At 41.1% G+C, this 21,858-nt stretch overlaps 1 protein-coding gene across 3 annotated transcripts in view; it reads right to left on the bottom strand.

Moving 5' to 3' along the window:
• The window catches only part of suco (SUN domain containing ossification factor), a 37,479-nt gene extending 31,679 nt beyond the window's left edge, over positions 1 to 5,800 (bottom strand). For 2 of the 3 annotated variants that reach the window (XM_062977786.1, XM_062977788.1), the window contains exon 1: positions 5,479 to 5,798. In XM_062977786.1, coding sequence (XP_062833856.1) covers positions 5,479 to 5,543 — 65 coding nt within the window. In that variant the 5' untranslated portion in view covers positions 5,544 to 5,798. Of the gene's footprint in view, positions 1 to 5,478 lie in introns of all 3 variants that reach the window. The other variant, XM_062977787.1, reaches the window with a different exon arrangement.
• Positions 5,801 to 21,858: the final 16,058 nt, after the last annotated feature.

Below are 21,858 nucleotides of genomic sequence, written 5' to 3'. Positions count from 1 at the left end.
AACAAAAAGAAAATAGCTAGTCTTACTCAAAAGAGAAGGGCTGGCAAAACTTAGACCCTCTTTCGTCTATCAGAGGTAAAATGACAAAAGAAACTGAGGAGGGAGAGCTGACTCAACTGGAACACTGTTTGGCACTGAATTTATGTATCACGTAAATCTGACCTGTCCAAGAAGCAGCAGATATGCAGCCTTTATAACTGAGGGATTATGTTTTGGAAGGATATTCCCAAATTGTTTCTGACACTGTTCCAGGAACACAGAAGAGAACAGAAACATATATACAGACAAAGTTGTTTTAAGCAGAATTCTGTTTTAAATACTTTGTATTTAACCATAATGCATGAAACAATATTTATATTTATGTATAAGTCAGCCTCTTGTATAAATCAAGGACAGGTTTAGGGGCCAAAATTATAGGTTTTGTTAGAACCAGTAGTTATATTGGCTATAAAAAAACTATGGACATGTAGTCAAGAAATCTTTTCCTACTTTTTTTTAAATACACAGAGGAAGAGCTAAAGAGAAGAGGATCTGTTTATCTGAGGCATCCAATATGGTGGCAGGAGTAAATTGCATTGCTGAACCTAAACTGTCTATACATTGATACAGGTCCAGACAGGGAAAGGACTATAAATGAAGTAAAAGAATGAGAGCGTGCATGAAAGGAGAATGCTGCTGCTCAGTAGGCCCTGTCCCGAAGAGGGAAAAGGGCCATAAAAACCCTGTGTGAAGAGGTCAAGGATCCCATCACTTTCACCACATTGAGCCATTTATCTCTGTTGATTAGCATCACATCCAAGATAGCGGATTCCCTTGTTGCCTTTTTTATATCTCTTTATATAAAAGTCAAAATATGTATGTATGTATCCACCACAAAGCTGCTGCTAGGTGAAGTGGCCCTCTGTTACTGGGAAAGAAAGGTGACATGTGTATAAAGGGGAGGGAGGAAAGAGCCACAAAGAGAACTATGTGGCCATGTAGACATTGTGAGGTAGGCCCTCTCAGAGCTAGAGGAGTAAAATGTGGAGGGGGAGGAAGGAAAGAAACCAACAAAGAAAGGAATAAATGAAGGAAGGAAGGAAAGAGAAATAAAGGGAAGGGGTGAGGGGAGGAAAGAAAGATAAAGTGGTGAAAGCGGGGATCAGAGGTCTCTCTGACACCTGGCATCACCATGTAAACATATAAGTCACTAAACCGATTGAATTTGTTTGACTCTAAACTCTTGGTAGAGTGTTATTTGTAGCAAATATCAAGTGATTGAAGTCTCCTATTACTATTATTTCCATTTTGAATGTTTTGTAATTTCGTTTTACATCATTCAAACCTTAAGTCTGATGAGGGGCTAAAAGTAGATAGTCACAATAAGATGTTGTTTCGTGGCCCTCTGTAATGTCACTGGATTGGCTGTTGCTAGGTGAATTGGCCCTCTGTTACATCACCGGGAAAAAGATTATGTGTATGAAGGAAAGGGAGGCAAGAAGGAAGGGGGAAGAAAAAAAAGGAAGGGATAGAAAAGGGGGAAAGGCATGAGGGGAAGAAAAAGAAGGAAAGCAGGGGGAAGCAGCCATCTAACACCCAGCCAATGCCAGACATATACGGTAGTATTTAATAATTTTGTGCATGATATAAAGCTTGTATACAATGAACTATCAGACAGGAAAGTGTCACAATCCAAACACCTGTGTGCATAATTTCAGAATGTAGAATATTTTGGAATTCTGGATAAGGGGTGCTCAAAATGTACCTGTATTTACAAGTACACACTGCATAAAGGATGGTGGGAGCGGGGGCTAATTAAACATCCAGCTCCCACTGAGTTTTTCTCAAGGAGTTGCTGCTCCACCACTACCAGAAATTTGACAGGGAAAAGAAAAAGGAGGACTAACACAAATCCCTGTAAAATGCACCTGTCAGGGGATGAGGAAGTCCAAATGTATCCAACTACTATGTGCTTGGCAAAGCATAGGCTGCCCAACCAATACATGCCACAACCAGGCTGGAATGATCCAGGGGCAGTATTGGTCTGGGGTGCGTTGAATAAAAATAAGGGGGTGATAGAAACTTAAAGAAGAAAATTTTGAAAAATCGCTCATACATGTTTCATCTGTTGTGTAACACTGAGTTAATGTCATCATGATTACTTTTTTCCAAATAAACATACAAAATACAAGATATAACCAATGAGTGGCTGACATGTCTTAACAAGCAAGTGTTGGCAGGCGAGTCTGCTGTACATTTTCAGCAAGTCCAACATGTATTGGCAGGAATATGTGCATGTAATGACTTATTCACAATACGATACTATAAATGTGCATCATATATGAAATCTAATTGTGTGACAAGCAGTTAACGATACTGCAGATACAATACGTATTTAAAAATTTAATTCGTGTTGCTGACAAAAATAGAGCTGAACATTAATAAATTGATAGCAGTGCACCAGGTTTATCCTTCTCATTAGGGATGATTCTAATGTTATTTAATGTTAAATAATAATAATAATAATAATAATAATAATATCCTTTGTTATCTTAATATTCTGTGTGTGATGCAAACGTTGCTATGTTTTAAGAAATAACTTTATAATTTCAAGCATCAAGGTGTCTTATTCACAACAATCATGTTGTAGTATATAGGCAGAAATACAGATATACAAAGGAATACAAATTTGTCATGGCATTTTTCTGTTTGTTCACTTAAAGAAGGTAATCTTCCAGGGGGGCACTGAGTAATTTATTATTTATATATATTTGAAAATGAGATGGTAGGCCAAATAAGTTTGGAAACTTCTATGCCAGACAAAAGAAAAAACGGACATGGATTAGCCAACGGGCTGGACCTTTGAAACATTTCTTGAACCCGCCTCAGCTGGATACATTTGGACTTTCCTCTTTCCTGATGGAATTTCTGGAAACTCAATAACATGACCAATAACACAGTGTAACAAAAATTGAAAAATGTTTTGAAAGTGTTATTTACTGTTTAACTGTGTGGTACTTACTTTGAAAGCAGTTATTATAGACCTGAAACTTTGCTTTTGTGGCTGCTACAAACTATGTTGAATTGGTTAACAACCAATGAGATATTCTTTGAAAAAGTACGTATAGCAAAAGGTGCTGCAGGATGTCCCGCAGAAATAAAGTTTTTGCACGTCAATAAAGTTTTTCCATGTTTTTATGATAGAACCAATTAGGAAATCACATTTATAACCCAGGAACAAAAATTATGTTACATAGTGTGATCACAGGGACAAAAAGTGAAGTGGAATCTTCTGAACAGAGGTACAGAGAGCAAAACAAACACCAAGATGCTAACCCTTCCCTATGCTATCCATACGGTTGGAGTTACACATATAAATGTACCTGTTCCAACTTATTTATTTACAGTATTTATATTCCGCCCTTCTCACCCCGAAGGGGACTCAGGGCGGATCACATTACACATATAAGGCAAACATTCAATGCCTTTAACATAGAACAAAGACAGAAGACAAACGCAGGCTCCGAGCTGGCCTCGAACTCATGACCTCTTTGGTCAGAGTGATTTGTTGCAGCTGGCTGCAGCTGGCTGCTCACCAGCCTGCGCCACAGCCCAGGCCTACTTACATACAACTTCAGTCTAAGAACCAACCTACAGAACCTATCTTGTTTGTAACTTGGGAATTGCCTGTATATTGTGTAGACCAGACATGAGCAAACCTCAGCCCTTCAGGTGTTTTGAACTTCATCTCCCACAATTCCTAACAGCCAGTGAGCTGGCTAGTATTTCTGGGAGTTGAAGTCCAAAACACCTGGAGGGCCGAAGTTTGTCCATGCCTGGTTTAGACTGAGGGAAGAAACAGTGCCCTTCTATTATGCTTTGGTCAGACCTCTCCTCCAAATAGTGTGTTGAATTCTGCCCACTGTGATTTACAAAGGATATTGACAAGCCAGAATGTGTCCAGAGAAAGGCAACCAAAATGGTAAATGCCCTATGAGTAGCAGAAAACAAGCTTGCCGCTTCCTTGATGTAACATCCTTTCACATATTGAAACATGGCTATCATGTCCCCTCTCAACTTCCCCTATCAAATTTCAAACTGTGGTGCAAAAATAAAGCCTTCAGAAAAACTCAGTGAAGGGGGGGTGGATGTGCCATGCATAGCACTCCGTGGTTGAAAAGCGGCAGAAGTGTCCTGAAAGGAAGGAACTCCGGCAATCACCTTCATCACATTGAGACATTTCTCCCAGTAGGGTATTTCAGCCTCTTTTCAAGCATGGAGAGGCATGGAGCTCATCACATGTTCCAAGGTTGAAAAGACCTGAAATGTCCTGAAAGGAGGGAACTCTGGACACCGCCAGAAATCGTGTTCAGAGCTCCTACCTCTTATCACACTTTACTCCCATCTTCCCTGTCACATGCACAATAGAAGACCTTCTTACAGGACACCAGAGGCACTCAAGTGGCCAACTTCTGGTCAAAGGAAATTTAGTATAATGCCAAGTTATTAACTTTGTTTGTGGTTTTGTATACATTATAACTGTATTCTCAAATCGCTTTTGACACAACAAATAAATAACTCCTAACAACTGCAAAACAGGTAGGATGGAAACCACCAAAAGTTTTCCCTCCTGTTTCATTGCCCAACCGTTAGCAGTCTCTTGTACCCTATGAGCTTTGATGCAGAACCTTAGAATCCCATGGAAAGCAATGGTTTTAAACGGGATCACTGCCTCTTGTATCATATGGGGTTTGATGCAGAACAATAGGATCCCATGGATAGCAATGGCTTTAAACTGTTGCCAGTCTCCGTTAGTATAAGGGTCTTTGGGCAGGGCAAGGGATCTCTTGTTTTTCAAATATTGCTGTTTCTCCTAATTTTTAAAAAAAATAATGTTATGAAAGATGAATGTATTGCCAGCTCCTAGGTTTCCAGTGTGAGTCTGATGGAAAGGCAGAACTCCAAAGGTGCGATTCTCTCCCTTAAAGGGACAGTCACCCATGCTTTCCCCTCAATGTGATGAGGTGGTTAGACAGGGTATTGGGCAAGATTCGGGGCAGGCGCCTTCTGTCTTCATTTGTTTGATTCATCCACACCAGTGTGTTTTCATTTTCATAGGTTTAATGTTTAAATTTTTATAATTTGGTGCATGTATTTGTTTACTGCTGTACTGTTATTGTCACTGTTTTTATCTAATATTATCTGTGAGCCGCCCTGAGTCCCTTTTGGGGGAGATGGAGGCGGGGTATAAATAAACTTATTATTATTATTATTATTATTATTATTATTATTGGCAACTTGGGCACTCAGGCGTTTTCGACTCCAAGTCCCACAGTTTCTAACAGGCTGTTAGGAATTGTGGGAGTTGGAGTCCAAAACACCTGGAGGGCCCAAGTTTTCCCATGCCTGCGTTACAGGCTCTGAACAAAAACAGCTTGGGGGGGAGGGACAACGCTAAGCGAGTATTTTCCTGAGCCTTGCATCCTCTTCTCTCCTCACCTGAGTAAACTCCCGAGAAGAAAGCAGGAAGCCAGTAAGAGGAGCCGACGAGGCAGCTCCCTCATCGTCTCCGGCGTCCGCCTCTTCGAGCCTGGGGAGGGCGGCGGCGCATCCTCCCGGTGGCGCCACAAGAGAGACGGACGGACGGACGGCCCTGCTGGCGGGCTCACCCTCCGCCCGCTCCGCTCCGCTCCGCTCCTCTCCTCGCTCGGAGCCCTGACGCGGCGAGGAGGAATGTGACGCGTCAGCCACCGCGGGCCCAAAGCGAGCCAAGGAAGAGGACGGGCCGCGCCTGCGCACAGGAACTCTTCCCTCGCGCTCCGCCTCGCGACCTCAAACGCAAAGGACCCAACGGCAGCCAATAGGCGCGCCGTTAGTCTACAGGGCGCTCGCTGATTGGTCCGTTTGGTTCCCTCTCGCTCTGTATCTCCAGCTGCGCGAAAGGAACGTCAGTGGAAGGTGTTTATAGCAGCGCCGGAAATTCTCTCTATTTGCTTCAGGCACCAAATGCAGAATAGAGTGGACAGAGTTATGGAGGGTCCTTGCACGCAGCCATATAACCCAGAATATCAAGGCAGATCATCTACAATATCTGCTCCGAACTGGATTATCTGAGGCCCCTTCCACACGTATTGAACTGGATTATATGTCAGTGTGGTCTCAAATAACCCAGTTCAAAGCAGATATTGTGAACGTTCTGGGCTATATGACTGTTTGGAAGGGCCCAGAAAAGGTCGTTTTGAAAGAAGAAAAAATCCGGCATTCTCCTCCCTGCCCCCCGAAGCTGGAAGGCGCTAAGGCACCTATGAGGAAATCAGGCAATGTGTTAGCCAGCCTGAGAAAAACGCGAGGGAGTTTTGTAAGTTTTCAAACTTTTCGGATTCACGCGAAGTGTCGCGGTTTTTGTATTTTTCTCCTTGGGCCCTCTCAGACAGGCCCTATATCCCAGGATGTGATCCTAGATTTAAAGCAGAAAACCTGTGATCAGATCCTGGAATATAGAGCCTGTCTGGAAGGGCCCAGAGGCCCCTTCTACACTGCCCTATATTCCAGGATCTTATCCCATCCCAGATTATCTGCTTTAAACTAGATTATCTGGGATAAGAAGATAATCTTGAATCAGATCCTGGGATATAATAATAATAGTTATTTGTTGCCTGCCTCACCTTACTACTCAAGGCGGGTTACAGCATTACTAAAACATCAACAAACACATCATTTTAAAACACTCTAAAATACACATATTAAAACCTCCATAAAACACAAATCAAAGTACACAAAAGGCATACAGTGGGGTTTAACATCCACCATTAAATTTATTTATTTATTTCCAATATTTCTATCCCGCCCTTCTCACCCGAAGGGATTCAGGGTGGCGTACAATTGGCAACAAATTATCTGGGCCTCCTTCCACACAGCTGAATAAAATCCCACATTATCTGCTTTGAACTGGGTTATATGCAGTGTGGACTCAGGTAACCCAGTCCAAAGCAGATATTGTGGGATTTTCTGCCTTGATATTCTGATTATATGATGGTGTGGAAGGGCCCCAAGTATGCCTGCCGGAAGAGATAAGTCTTCATTTGTATCTTAATTTCAGACAGCTGACCCAGCTGTCAGAGTTCTACAAACAGGTTGTTCTACAGTTGTGGAGCAGGTGATGAAAAGGTCTTCTCGGTGGTAATTGCCAGTCGAGTTTTGGCTAGCTGGAGTAACTACCCTCCCGAGGACCTAAGTGCTCAGGGCAGATTGTACGGGAGAAGGCGAACCTGTAGGTAACCTGGACCCAAACCATCACTTTAAAGGTCAAAACCAACATCTTACAGGGCAGTGTAGAAGGGGCCAGAGTGGTTACTCATGGAAAAACATCAGGAAAAGAAGAAACCACTGCACTTCACATTCCTTAATCGCAAAAAAGCACGCCAGATCAAGCACATTACTTGATCTGGTGAGCACTACGGTCATACAGAATACCAGAAGACTATGTAACATGGATAAATAATGTAAGTATGGTCCACTGTCCTGCAGGGATTTCACCACTTTTCAACATCACTGTTGGCGTGCATCAGGGATCTGCACTCTCATCATTACTATTCATACTCTGCATGGACACCGCTACAGCGGATTTGCAGACTATGCATCCCTGAACACTCCTATATGCAGATGGCATAGCACTCGCTAGCAAAAATTAAATATTAATAGACCTAGCCACTTTGGCACACTCTGCATAGAGAATCTGGCCTATTTTAATTGTACATGCTTAGAGAAGCAGGCCCTCTAACCAATCTGTAGGTATAGGTGCATTAGGAAGGCATAAATATACCCTGTATATCTGAAAAATTAATGCTTTTTTATAATTTAGTTCTTTTTAATATGTATTGTTTCAAATATATTAATCATCTTGAAACTCACCCACCCTCATTTTAGGAGAAGGGATATAAATGAAACAAAAAAAATGCACAAAGCTGTTATTAGCTATAATACGACAGGCCAAGCATGTTGCAATAAATTTACCCAGTGAGGTAAGCTGCTACACAATGGACTTTGACATTTCTGTCATCAGTTGGCCTGTGTCCCTCTGAACTGTCATCTACCGTGTCACTTTCGGCAATAAAACATTTTATCCTTAAAAATCATGGGTCTCTTTAACTACTTAAACACAGTCTTTGATCAGAGTTTTCCAGTAAGTGTTGTCAGTATAATTAAACTAAAATCAAGCAACGTCTGAATTGCAAAACAAAATCAGAAAAATCTCTTAGAAGTAGCTGCTGCTGAAATAAGACGATAAAGAGAGTTGGGAGAAGATGAAAAATTATCATAGTCTCCTCTGTTCAGCAACATGCTGGGAAGCATTGGCCTAGATTCTCTTCTAGATATTTTGTGCTGGTGAGCAGGAACCTAAAATGTTTGTGTGCAGTACTGCTCCCCCCACCCCCGCAAACAAACTAGAAAAATTCATAATGTACTAAAAAGGTGGTTCCAGGTAATATCACTGGGACTTAGTAGGTTTTAGAAGTATAAATTCAAGATGCTGTTTTTTTAGTTTATAGAAACATTGGATATAAACAGTATTCATGCTCCTTCAGAATTAAATCAGTAGACCCCTCTCTCCATACCATTTTCAAATAGGCAGCCATGTTAGTCCATTTCAATATCAAATCTAACAGAATGTACTTTGCTGTAAAATGTCATGGATTACGGAGTACTATCATGTGTCGGAAGTCACAACTATCTTCCATGAAAGCCTGTGGTGGAATTGGTTAGCTAGAATTAATTATGATTCAGTTTCTAGAGGTAAGCATGCTAAAGATTGTAGGGCAGGTATTTGTACAAAGGTCATCCTGGTGATAATGAAAACATATTTAGCAAAGTAGTCTCAAATGATAATATGTTTACCCTTGACCTTTACTTTTCTGGTTGGGTGTTCTCCAGCAAGACATTGTTTCCGTTTTGAAGATACGGCCAGAAGTCGCATTTTAATACTCCTCTGTTAAACATAAAGGATGTTTCAAAATAATGGACCCAATTTCAAAGCAGCTTATTTCATGATCACACAAAAGGGTACAAATGGTTTAATGAGTTATCAAGTTATACTAATCATTTGGAACCAGAAACAAATCTAAAAAAATAACTCTGCAAACAGAGACTATCTCATTAAGCCTTATGTTGCTGGATTACCAACTTGTGAATGACTGAAGCCAGATTGTTTGTATGCTGGGAAAGACATCTAGCAGTAATCCTTTGAATTCTTAGCCCCACCTTAATTAATGGTAAGAGTTTTATTCATGGACAGTTCATGGTTGCAGAGGTATAGTGATTACAAATCAGCTCCATCTTTTTTAAACACCCTGTATTTCCCACTGTACTCAGCTTCACATGATCTCCTTGCAGAAAATAATAAGTCTGTATAAATGAAGGTAATTGTTTTGTAGTTATTGCAATCCACATTATTTTTATTTCTCTAACACCACTTGTATGCACATCACATATAAGACAAGTGGGACACCAATGACCAGTGGATATTATGTGCCTCATTACTCACTTATGCTTCAACATGTGATCATGCCTAAAATGCTTCAATGATTATGGCAATCACCTGTCTTCCATCTCTGAATATAATTTCCACTTATTATTTAACCCATCTATTCTTTTCACTGAACTAATTTGGGGACAATGGCTGTATTTATTATAGGTTTTAAGCTTGTGTAATTGAAACAGTCACATTCTTGTCCTACGTACCCTTGCCTCCATGTACATGCACACTCATGTTGTTTATAGAAGTAGAGCATATTTTAGATTATAAGTCTCTGAGAAGAGAGCTGCTGTTCTGGTCTTTGCTTAGCTCACTCTCTCTGCTACATAAGAAAATAAAGTCAAACCACCTCTAAACAAAATCTCGCTAAAGAAAACTCAGAATAGATTTGCCGTGGGGCACCATATGTTAGAAACAACTTAAAGGCATACAACAGCAACAAAAGAGGTATAATCAAAAATATTCTTACAGGCTACTTCATGCAAAACAACAACGGTGACATCACTTCAGAGTGCAGAGCATCTGAGAAAACTGAAGTTGGAGAAGTGATGGTCACACAGGCAGTATTTCTGGAAATTATTATTTTAATTCAACATCAATCCAGGTTAGCTCAGGAAGGAAGGAAGACCATTCAACAGTGTAGTGTGCAGTACACCAACAGAATCCCTGTTTTGCCCCAGCCAACCCTCTTTTGGTACACACAACAGTATTCAGAGGTCCTCTGAAGATGCCGGCCACAGATGCAGGCGAAACATCAGGAGAAAAATCTGCTAGAACACAGCCATACAGCCCAGAAACCACACAACACCACATGCATATCTTTACTGTGCTGTTTTAATGTGTTTTATGTATCGTCTAATGGTCTGTTGGTTGTAATAAAGACTATTATTTTCAGTGTTTATGAAAGCAATACATCTCCTATCAAAAGTTAATTTCTTTGTGTTCAGAATGAATACAGCTACCTCTTTGAAAGTTTAGGAAGGAGATTGCACAGACTAAAGGAAATCCGTACATCTACAGTCCTTTTGTTCATCATGACCTAATAGCAGGTTTACCTTCCAGCATCAGTTGATTTCCCATGAGCTGTCATGGCAAAGAGACTGCAAATTCTGTACTAGAAGGGAAAAAAGAGGCTAATACTTGCCCTTTTTAATCACTTTGTCACTCTGTTGATTCTATTTAGCTTGTGATCTAATAAGACAATACTACGGTTAGGTTGATTGAGAATTTGTTAACCACCTAAATCCAAAGGGTGCTTACCAATGGCCTGAACAATGGAACAAAGGTAAACATGAATTACCAGTGTGATGTTGCAGCAAAAAATGCAATATGATTGTAGGCTGCATCAATAGAAGAGTCCCACTCTAGTCTGCTTTGGTCAGACCTCACCTGGAATACTTTGTCCAGTTCTGATCACCAAAGTTTAAAAGAGATATTGGCATGTCAGAATGCGTCCAGTGAAGAGCAAGCAAAATGATCTAAGGTTTGGAAGCTGGGCCCTAATTAATGTTCACCTTGTGGTCTACTAAGACTCCTTTCTTGTGTTCTGTTTTCAAACGAGGTGTCATCCATCCCATATCTGTGCATTTCATTTTTTCTGTCTAAGTGTAGTACCTTATATTTCTCCTTGTTGAAATTAATTTTGCTAGTTTTGATCCAGCTCTCTAATCTGGAGGATTCTCCTTCTCTTGAGGTTTTTAAACAGGCTGGATAGCCATCTGTCAAGAGTGCTTTGATTGTGTGTTCTTGCATGGCAGGGGATTGGGTTGGTTGACCCTTGTGGACTCTCCATCTCTAGTTCTGTTGTTTGAAATCTTGGATTTTCCTTCCATGCTAAAGTTCCAGTGGATCCAATACAGACACGCAGGATGAAGGCAGAAACAGAAATTGTTTATTTGCCAAAGCGGATGTCAGGGAACACAGTGTTATCCCAGATCTGACATGCCTTTCAGTTACAAGACGATTTATACACATTTGGAAAAGTGGAAAATTGTGTTGATTGATACCATTTCGATATCTGTAGTTTCGTTGGTTAAAGGCACTGTCTGTTCCCAGCCACTGATTGGCTGAAAGTTTAAATCTTGGCTGCTGATTGGCAGAGAGGTTGAATTTGAAGTTGTTTTCCATCTGTTGTGTCTGCCAAATCTGGGGGGAGGAAAGGTTGGACATGGGGACAATGGGTGGTTGATGGTTTATTCCTGGGAACATTGGTTCCACGGTGTTCCCAGATTTGGGTCTATGGATAGCCAGGTGTCCTGATGGGTTCTGAGATTAAGACAAAGGAGTGAGAAAGTGGGCTGATGTGTTTAGATTCCTGCTGAACACAGGAATTTTATGAGAATGAAGAACTGGCTGATGGCCAATTCTTGTTTATTGTGAAAGGTGCAAGCCAGAAGAATGCATAATATTTATGTATACTTGATGGGTGAATGAGGAAAGACCTGGGGAAAGTAGTCCTACTTGATTTTCAGGGAATTCCATAGAGACAGCTGTGGAACCTCTATAGGTCATCGATCTGAACCCCAACTGGGATTCCATTTTCAGTAGTTTCCCAACAAAAAAATTATGACTCTAAGACCACTATATATATTTTTTCATATCAACGTCTGTCAAGCCGGATGTCGCCCATCCTGTATTTTTGCATATAATTTTTTCTTGCCTAAATTGAGTTCTTTATATTTATCCCTATTGTGGTTAATCTTGTTTGTTCTGACCTAGCTCTCCAATCTGCTAATTCCAAATCCTGATCTCTGGGGTATTAGCTCCCCCTCTCAATTTGCAATCGTATGTGAAATTGATGAACATGTACTCCACTCTATCTTAAGCTGTTGAGCAGAGTTGCCAAATGGGGAAGTTGGAAAACATATTACTGAGCTATAGGAGATTTCATGAGCCTCAACCTTGAAACACTGACAGTATTACAGCCCAAGGTCAAGCCAATTAATCCATGGAAGAAACAGAACCAAAGGGAACAAGCAGAAGGTAAAACCAAATGTCCAGTCCAGAATCAAAGCCAGATACCAGAATGCCAAGCAACAGGGTTGTGTCTACAAGTCAAGTGCCGTAGTCCAAATTTCAAGGTTCCATGGTCCAGGTGTGGATACAGAAGTTGTGGACAGCAATCAGATAACACACTGCAAACCCTTCAATGCTGCTTTCACAATCAGATACAAGGTTCCAGGCTTCTCAGCAAGCTGTGCTGTTCTCCTCAGCTGAGCCTTTTCTTTCTTCCCTTCCACAAAGGAAGGCACAGTTAACTCTTCCTCTAGCTGCTCAACAGAAGCCTCTTGTGTTTGGCCACCAGGCCGAGTAGTTATTACTTATGGATGTGGCTGAAGGACTTGCTGTTCCTGGCTGAGGTTTAGTTCAGCAACCAAGCCGGCACTCAGCAAACCATGCTATCCATGACAGGAGAGCCCAATTTTCTAATGGCAATAATAATCACTTAGTAGACAAGCCCAAAAAGGAACCAATCTATGCAGAAGGAGAGCGGAAAAGGTTTATGTGATCACTTTGCTTCATGACACATGCGGTACCAGAGCCGGCCCTAGGTATTTTTCAAGTGTAGGCGAACAGAATTTTGGCGCCCCCCCCCCCCCCCCCCAAACCAATCACTGAAAAATAAAAGCGTTGGATAAGCGAAAATGTTGGATAATAAGGAAGTATAAAGGAAAAGCCTATAAAACATCAAATTACATTATGATTTTAAAAATTAAGCACCAAAACATCATGTTTTACAACAAATCAATAGAAAAAGCAGTTCAATACATGGTAATGTTATGTAGGAATTACTATATTTGCAAATTTAACACTAAACATTGAACAGGGATATAGGGCAGTGTGGACTTAGATAACCCAGATAGCCCTCAGTATTAAAAAAAACCCTCTAAAATCAGGACAATAAATAAAGAACAACACTCTGAAAACAGAAGAAATCCAGACAGTAAACAATCAGGGACAGCTAACTCCTCCCAAAAAAAGATTCTCCCAGGCAAGAAGAAGCCAGGCCTTGAAGCCACAGGGCCATTAAATGCTAATCAAGGTGATTAATTACAACATTCACACCTGCTTCAAAGAAAAGTTCTTTCTCCCACCCTGGGCCTTCTACAGATATATAAACCCCACATACCTAGCTTCCAAGTTCCTACAGACAATCTCTGAAGGCCCCAAAGGTGGGCTTGCGTGGTGCGAAGGTGGGTCTGCGCCGGCCGGAAGGCCCAGCGCGGCCGCTGGAAGGCCCGAAAGAGAAGGAGGTGGAGAGTGGTGCCCTCCTCCCAGGACGATGGTGCCCCCGGGACGATGGCGCCACAGGCAAATGCCTATTTCGCCTTATGGTTGGACCGCCTCTGTGCGGTACTCAACTTGGCTAGTGCACAAAACACTGCAGATAATATGATTTCACAAGCCTACAGCTGACAGGAATCCAATAGCTAATATGGAGAGTAAACCATAAAATTTTGAACTGACATGAACTATGCAGATAAGATGTCTTCCAGCCAAATTTTTGACTTCCATTGTAGTACAAACACTGGACGTTTATCACATGGAGGTGGCAAATCAATGCAGAAGTGTTGATACTCGTTTCCAGTCTGCCTCCTGGCCGTGACAAAGCCCTTCTTAACTGTTCACAGAAAAAAATGTATCAATAGCTTTGATTGTACCATGGTCCTGGGACTTAACTGGTACAATGACGTTCAAGTGCTTATGTGCATCCTGGCAAAGAAGTTACATTAGAGGGTGGGACAGTCTAGCTCTTCTTTACTCCCTCTCCCAATAATCAATGGTTTAAAATTAAAGGTCTCTCTTATCCAACCTTTGCTCATCCAATGTTCTGTATCATCAAACGCAGGCTGCCTCCCGCCTGGATCTACAGCTGTTTCTCTAGGCAGCAACACGCAGCGGGCCAACACACCCAACAGCAACACATGTGCAGCCACGCTCCCAAACAAGTGGCAGACATGATGTTTTGGTGCTTAATTTGTAAAATCATAATGTAATTTGACGTTTAATAGGCTTTTCCTTAATCCCTCCTTATTAGCCAACATTTTCGCTTATCCAACATTCTGCCGGTCAGTTTATGTTGGATAAGCGAGACTTCACTGTATTTCTTTCAGTACACTTAATGAAAATGCAAAGTTCCTTAAAAATAAATTTAAAAAACACAACTTACTTTGATACAGAACTGCAGAAGGGCGGAGTTCCTTCTCCAACAGGAAGTCTGGCAATGGGATCCTAGAAGGGCAAAGTGGCATTGTTGTGGCATCTTGGAGAGATGGAGTAACAAAGGTAATGATCCCAGTAAATTCCTGGGATTATTGGATTGAATGAATGTGGCAGAATGACAGCTTCATGTGAAATTTTTTACAGATAACAAGCAAACACCCTTATGAGAAGAAATAGTAGAGAGGAAGAAGGACAGTTCTTCCAAACAACATTCACTATTTATTCAGTGAAAGTAACTGTCCATGAGAAACATTCATATCCTCCACTCTCAGGCAAAATAAAGTCTGTGTAAGGCAGATGGAATGAGATTACTTTAGGGAAACAATGTTTGTTGATTGGCATCGGCTGTCAGAGGGGTTGGCTTCCTTGTTTGAACAATGGATGGTTATTCCGGATTATGGGTTTGGTGAAAAGGCCATTGTGTTGAGTGTGGGATTGGGGCACTCCCAGCACATATCTATGTAATCTGTTGCTGGGGTCTTTGACTTCAGCCTTCTGTGAAGATGGTGAGAAAGGTGAGAAAAGAAGGAGGGTTTGTTGGTGTTGTTCAGCTGGGGGTCTTTTTATCCATCCTCAAAGCTGAACAGGATGACTTTAGGTCATTCCTGAACCTCAACACTTTTGGGGGGTCCCAGCTTCAGATAATATAATCACCACCTTATGTTATTTTCCCCAGCACAGACTTTTCCACTGCACAGGTTTGTGATCACTAGCAAAGCAGTGACAGAGTACCTCTATAGTATACATTATCTATGAAGTCCATTAATTTATTTAACTATTTTGGGGGATACCTGGAGGGACCATAAAGCAAAGTTCTAGCTGTTTAGAAAAAGCAGTTTTTCAACTATAACTTCAGCAGCAATATCAACACAACCTTTCCTTCCTAGGATACATGAGTTACTGATAACTGGTTGCTGGGGAACACAATCAAAAGGATACTAGGTGTGTCTACGTCCTGCTTCTACAGATATACTAGGGGACAAACAGGATGCTAGATTAGAAAGGCTTTTGGTGTGAACAAATAGGAATTTTCTTATACTCTTATAACATCTCCCCCCTCCTCCTAATAGGTAGCTGAAGGTAGCTGAGTTGCTCCTAATTAGAAGATAATGTATGTTATCTTGTTCCATGGGATTTAAAATACAATCCTGTTTTACAATAATGAACCAGCATGTGTTCATCTTGGTTCAGTAATTGGTTAACAGCCTGCTCCCCCACTTTAGTTTAACGAAGAGGAAGGAAACACAGTTAGGTTTGAAATAAAGACACAGAAAAATGCTAGACATTCTCAGTGTCATCACTAAGAACAAAACAGAATTTCTGCAGACTGCAACTGTAGTTCTCTCTGTTTTTAAAGAATAATGTTATTAACATTTGTGGACCAGAAAGGAGGAAATCATAAAAATCAACAAAATCTGGCTACCAGTATTTTAAAAAATCAGGACAGTTAATAAAGAACAACATTCAGAAAACAGAGGAATTCCAGACATGAATCAATCACGACCAGCTAACACCTCCCAACAAAATATTCCCTCAGGCAGTAAACTGCCAGACCTTAAAACTGAAAAGCTAATCAATGCTAATCAGGGTGATAATTGCAACATTCACACTTGCCTCCAACAGACAAGAGTTCTTTCTCCCACTCTTGACATTTCAGAGATATATAAACTTCCCTTGTCTAGTTTCCAATATACCTCACAACCTTTGAGGATGCCTGCCATAGATGTGAGCGAAATGTCTGGAGAAAATGCTTATGAAACATGGCCATACAGCCCAGAAAGCTCACAGTAATCCAGTGATAAAAGCTTTGACAACACATTTCTGCTTAGTTTTGAAGTTTCATCATCCATTCCATCTGCACCGGTGTCTCAAGTTCTTTCCATTTCTGTACAAAAAAAATTCTATCTGCAATTATAATATATTGAAGGAATTTTCCATATTGATGGAAGTTAGTCTTCTATCAATCCAAGAAGAAGAAGACATCTGGTTTAAATGAAATGTTAGTTCTTAATATTTGTTCCAAATAACAAAGTATTACAATAATTTTTTTTTGCTTTTTCACATGTCCACCACATATTGTAAAAAGTTCCTTCTTTTTCCTTAGGCTTCCAACATGTACTTGTAGAATCATAGAGTTGGAAGACACCTCATGGGCCATTAAGCTCAACTCCGTGCCAAGAAGCAGGAAAATTGACGAGACATGGGGTTATGTTGGATGGCCCATGAGGTCTCTTCCAACTCCATGATTCTATGATTTTATACGTACATGTTGGAAGCCTAAAGAAAAAGAAGGAACTTTTTGCAATATGTGGTAGACATGTGAAAAAGAAAAAAAAATTGATTGTAATACTTGAAGAACCTTTAAATATCTTTGGTAATTTTCATAGTGTTGAATATTATCTAAATATTATTGTATAAAATTTAAAATATAATTTTCATAACTGAATTTTTCTTCAGTATGTTCAGTTTGAACGTTACTGTAACATTTACCATGAGAACCTAAGTCATCATTAGACATACACTATTATTGCTGTTAGCTCACTGCAATGCAAGCTTGTAAATTTACTGAAGTAAATCAATGAATTGTTCCTCTTGACTCTTGGCCAAAGTGGCTTGGCTGATTAAGACGTGAGATGAGAAGGAACTGTTTGATCAAAAATTGAAAAGGCCAAGCTCTTTCTCCAATGGCCCAGGGCTCTCTGGCAGACTGCATGCCTAAATCAAAAGGCACATGACGTTCCAGCATCTGCTTTCTTCTTTTCTTGAGCTCATCAGTCTTTTTACAGTAGCCTTCTTCAGTAGTACAGGTGCATCTGTAGATGTTTCTTTTAATGTTCCTGGGGTCACAGGATGTTGGTACGTGAAATGATTTATACTTTCCAAATCATGACCTTCCTGAACCTCTGCAAGCTGGATGCAAGTGTCCCAGAAGCAAGGAAAATACATCAGAGTCCTTTCACCACAAAACCATGCTTCAACGCATCTATCAGCAGAGTCTAACTGCTAGCACCTGACCTTATATACGCACTGTTTAGTAAAATCATGGATTCTGATTTTCATCCAAAATACCTGGCGGCGTTAATTTTCACTGTTGCAATATATACAAATATACAATCAGGATTTGCAGATCTTAATTCCTTGTACTGCAAACAATCAGAGTAATCAAATAGTCATATACAACATAGGCAGATACTCACACTGAGTCACACAGGAGAAAGAAGGAGTCTTTCATCTTCCTTATATAGCCACTTGCTGATAGGTCACCAGTAAGGTTGATGCAACCCCTTTGCAATAATCCTCGCATGGTTATGGCTCAGCCATTACCTCACCCCCTTAAGTATCGCATCATGAAATTCATGGTCATACCTAGGTGCTATCAACGTAGCACATATTCATTAAACTGTATTTTATTGTATGACTAGCTTGGGGACCCGGCGGTGCCTGGGTGATTTGAAAAGGGCATTTGTTGGCTGGATTCAGGGCTGTCTGGATAAGGGTGAATTACAACTCCCATATGCCAAGGTCAATTACTGCCAAACCCCACCTGTATGTGCACTTGGTCATGTTGGGTCTGTGTGCAAGGTTTGGTCCAGATGCATAATTGGCTGGGTTCAGGACTCTCTGGATAAGGGAGAACTACAGCTCCCATGTGCTAAGGGCAGTCACCCCCCCCCCCCAAAACCCTGCTAGTATTCACAGTTGGCCATGTTGGGTCTGTGTGCCAAGTTTGGTCCAGATCTGACGTCGGCTAGGTACAGTGCTATCTGGATAAGAGTAAACTATAACCTCTGCAGTATGTTTTGTTGGTCATGGGGGTTCTGTGTGCCAAGTTAGTTCCAGGTCCATTGTTGGTGGCTCTTAGATTGCAGGTGAACTATACATCCCAGTCCCTACAACTCCTATAAATCATGCTGAATTCTCCCCAACCCACTCCATTATGTTCAGTGGCTGATTAATTCCCCTGTTTGCTGTGTCCCTTAGAAAAGGGTAGGATAGGGTTAAGGGAGAGGCAATGGGTGGGGTCATGCAAATAGAGAGAGAAAGGAACACTGGGATGTGCTCGCTGTAACCTGCAATGTCCTGGGAGGGAGTGACTTGGTGGCTCCACAGCACTGGAAACTGTAGCCTGTTTGTGGAGGCCAGAGGCTGTCTGTGTGACACCCGTGACACATACACACATACAGAATTTAACTTTTATTATGTGCATAGATTAGAAATGCTCTGCCACTTCTTTCTAACATGCCAGGGTCTCTAATCAAGGCAAGCATTAGCATCAGTGGGCTCTGATATAATTTTGAGAACATAATAGCTATGTGGATGTTCAGGTGTGTTGCTAGATGTTAAAATGGTTGTTAGGATGCTATGCTTTTTAATCTCTCTCTCTCTTAGAACACGTTTGTTATTGTTGCATCTTTAAGCTGTGACTAAGGCACAAAATGAACACCCAAGCCCTTCAGGAGCCCTCCAAATGAGCCCTTCTCCAAACAACACTCAAGGATCATCTACCCATAGAACACCCCAAAACTGTTGAGGAACATTGGAACAAAATGCAAAGGAATTCAACATAGTAAATCACAGTGCTCTCTGAACAATCCTCCAAAAAATCAGGTGCCCTGACAAATTTGTGAGCATCCTGCGGCTTCTCCACAATGACATGATGGCAACAGTCTTGGACAGCAGTAGTTCCCTAAGTGACCCATTTAAGGTGGAATCAAGTGTCAAACAGGGATATGCCATTGCCCCAACCTTATTTTCTATTTTCATCGCTATGATACTTCATCTTGTTGATGTGAAGCTTCCCACCGGAGTGGAAATCATCTATAGGACAGATGGCAAGCTATTTAACCTCAGCAGACTGAGAGCCAAAACCAAGGTCACCACAACATCTGTTATAGAACTCCAATATGCTGATGACAACATAGTCTGTGCACATTCAGAAGAAGACCTATAAGCCACTCTAAACACCTTTGCAGAAGCATACGAGAAGCTCGGCCTCTCATTGAACATTGAGAAAATCAAAGTGCTCTTCCAACAGGCACCAGCCAATCCCTCTGCAAGGCGAGAAATACAGCTTAATGGTGTAACATTAGAAAATGTCAATCATTTCCACTACCTTGGCAGCCACCTCTCTACAAAAGTCAACATTGATACTGAAATACAACACCGTCTGAGCTCTGCGAGTGCAGTATTTTTCAGAATTAAGCAGAGAGTGATGATTGGGACATCCATAGAGATACCAAGGTGCTCATTTATAAAGCCATTGTCCTCCCAACCCTGCTCTACGCCTGTGAAACATGGACTGTCTATAAACGTCACATTCAACTCCTGGAGCGATTCCATCAGCGTAGCTTCCGAAAAATCCTGCAAATCTCTTGGGAAGACAGGCGGACAAATGTTAGCGTGCTGGAAGAAGCAAAGACCACCAGCATTGAAGTGATGCTCCTATTCCATCAACTCCACTGGACTGGCCACATAGTCCGAATGCCCGATCACCATCTCCCAAAGCAGCTACTATACTTCCAACTCAAGAACAGGAATGTTGGTGGACAGGAAAAGAGATTTAAAGATGGGCTTAAAGCCAACCTCAAAAACTGTGGCATACATTGAGAACTGGGAAGCCCTGGCCCTTGAGCACTCTAACTGGAGGTCAGCGATGACCAGCAGTGCTGCAGAATTCGAAGAGGCACAAATGGAGGGCTTAAGTGAGAAATGCGCCAAGAGGAAAGCACGTTAAGCCAACCCTGACCGGGACCGTCTTCCACCTGGAAACCGATATCTCCACTGCAGGAGAATATGCGAATCAAGAATAGGTCTCTTCAGCCACCTATGGACCCATCCCCAAGATCCCACAATTGGAAGACCATCATCCTCGATCTATGAGGGATCGCCTAAGTAAGTAATACTGTTCAGTTTGCTTGGCAAGATTTGTTAGGAAGCTTCTTTTTTTTTTTGCCTTCCTCTGAAGCAGAGTGTGATTTGCCCAAGATCACCAGTAGGTTTTCAAGGCCAAGTGGAGATCCAAACCATGGTCTCAAGTCACAATCCAATCATCAAAGCATTATACCATGCCTCCTCCCTCCCTCTCTCTCTCTACACACACACACACACACAAGATGTTAACTAAAGCATTAATTCTAATCTACTCCAGCCCTCCCTTTTCTTTCTGTTGTCATGTCTGGCTGGAAGCTTTTAGCAGCAGCATCTTTGATAGGGTGGTAAAGGAAGGTTGGAGAAACACAGATCTTTAATATCAGGTTGCAGCAGTAAATAGTAAACAATGCAATGAATTTCGAACAGGGGGAGAATGGGATTCTAGAGCAGCTGCCTCCAGAATTAATTACTGAGCATGCATGAACAAAAAAAAATAACCAGAAAAAAGGGAGGAAGATAAACTTTCTCAACAGTGCCCCCAGCATATTAAAAAGTCTTTTAAGTTTGGCCAGCGACATGAAAATCAGAGGAAAAGTAGATGCTGGATGCATTTTGCTTTTTGTTTGCTTTTTAATCATATATGTGTGCAATCTTATTTTGCTTCCACCATGACTTGCCTACAGTTCACATGGTGCCAGCGCCAGACTATTTATGCCCTAGACAAAGAGAAGTACTTGCTCTCCCCCCACAGTGGTTGACTTCAATTAAAAAAAATGTCTTGTAGAAAAAAGGAAAAGCACAAAACTTTAAATTACTACATTTATTTTATATTGCAAGAACAAGAATGTACCACCTTTCGCAAATGTTTTATCACAAAAGTTATTTTGAATCATTTTGTGAATTGCAATGTTAAAATTGAGGTCCTAAGCTTACATTTTAAGTATAACAAAAAATTCACTTTTTGTCACCAGGTCCCTCGGGTCAAGTGCTAATGCTTGGCCATGGTCAAGTGCCATGCAAATGAAATTAGTCTATTTGCACCAATATTTGACTGCCACTACCCTAGATATGTGAAACAGGTCTGTAGAGCAACAGAAACATAAGGCACAATATCCATGATTTTCTGTTCTAGTACTTAAAGAAATATTCCTTGTTGTGTCATAGACATCAGAAGTTTTCAAGCTATTGCAATAAGTCCACTGCACGTATCGTCTGTATCAGTATCTTCATTTCCATTGTGCATCAATGATTTT

The sequence above is a fragment of the Anolis carolinensis genome, chromosome 4 (genome assembly GCF_035594765.1).
Source record: "Anolis carolinensis isolate JA03-04 chromosome 4, rAnoCar3.1.pri, whole genome shotgun sequence".
NCBI lineage: Eukaryota > Metazoa > Chordata > Lepidosauria > Squamata > Dactyloidae > Anolis > Anolis carolinensis.
The sequence above is the reverse complement of the archived record's forward strand: the minus strand, read 5'-3'. Positions and strand labels throughout refer to the sequence as shown.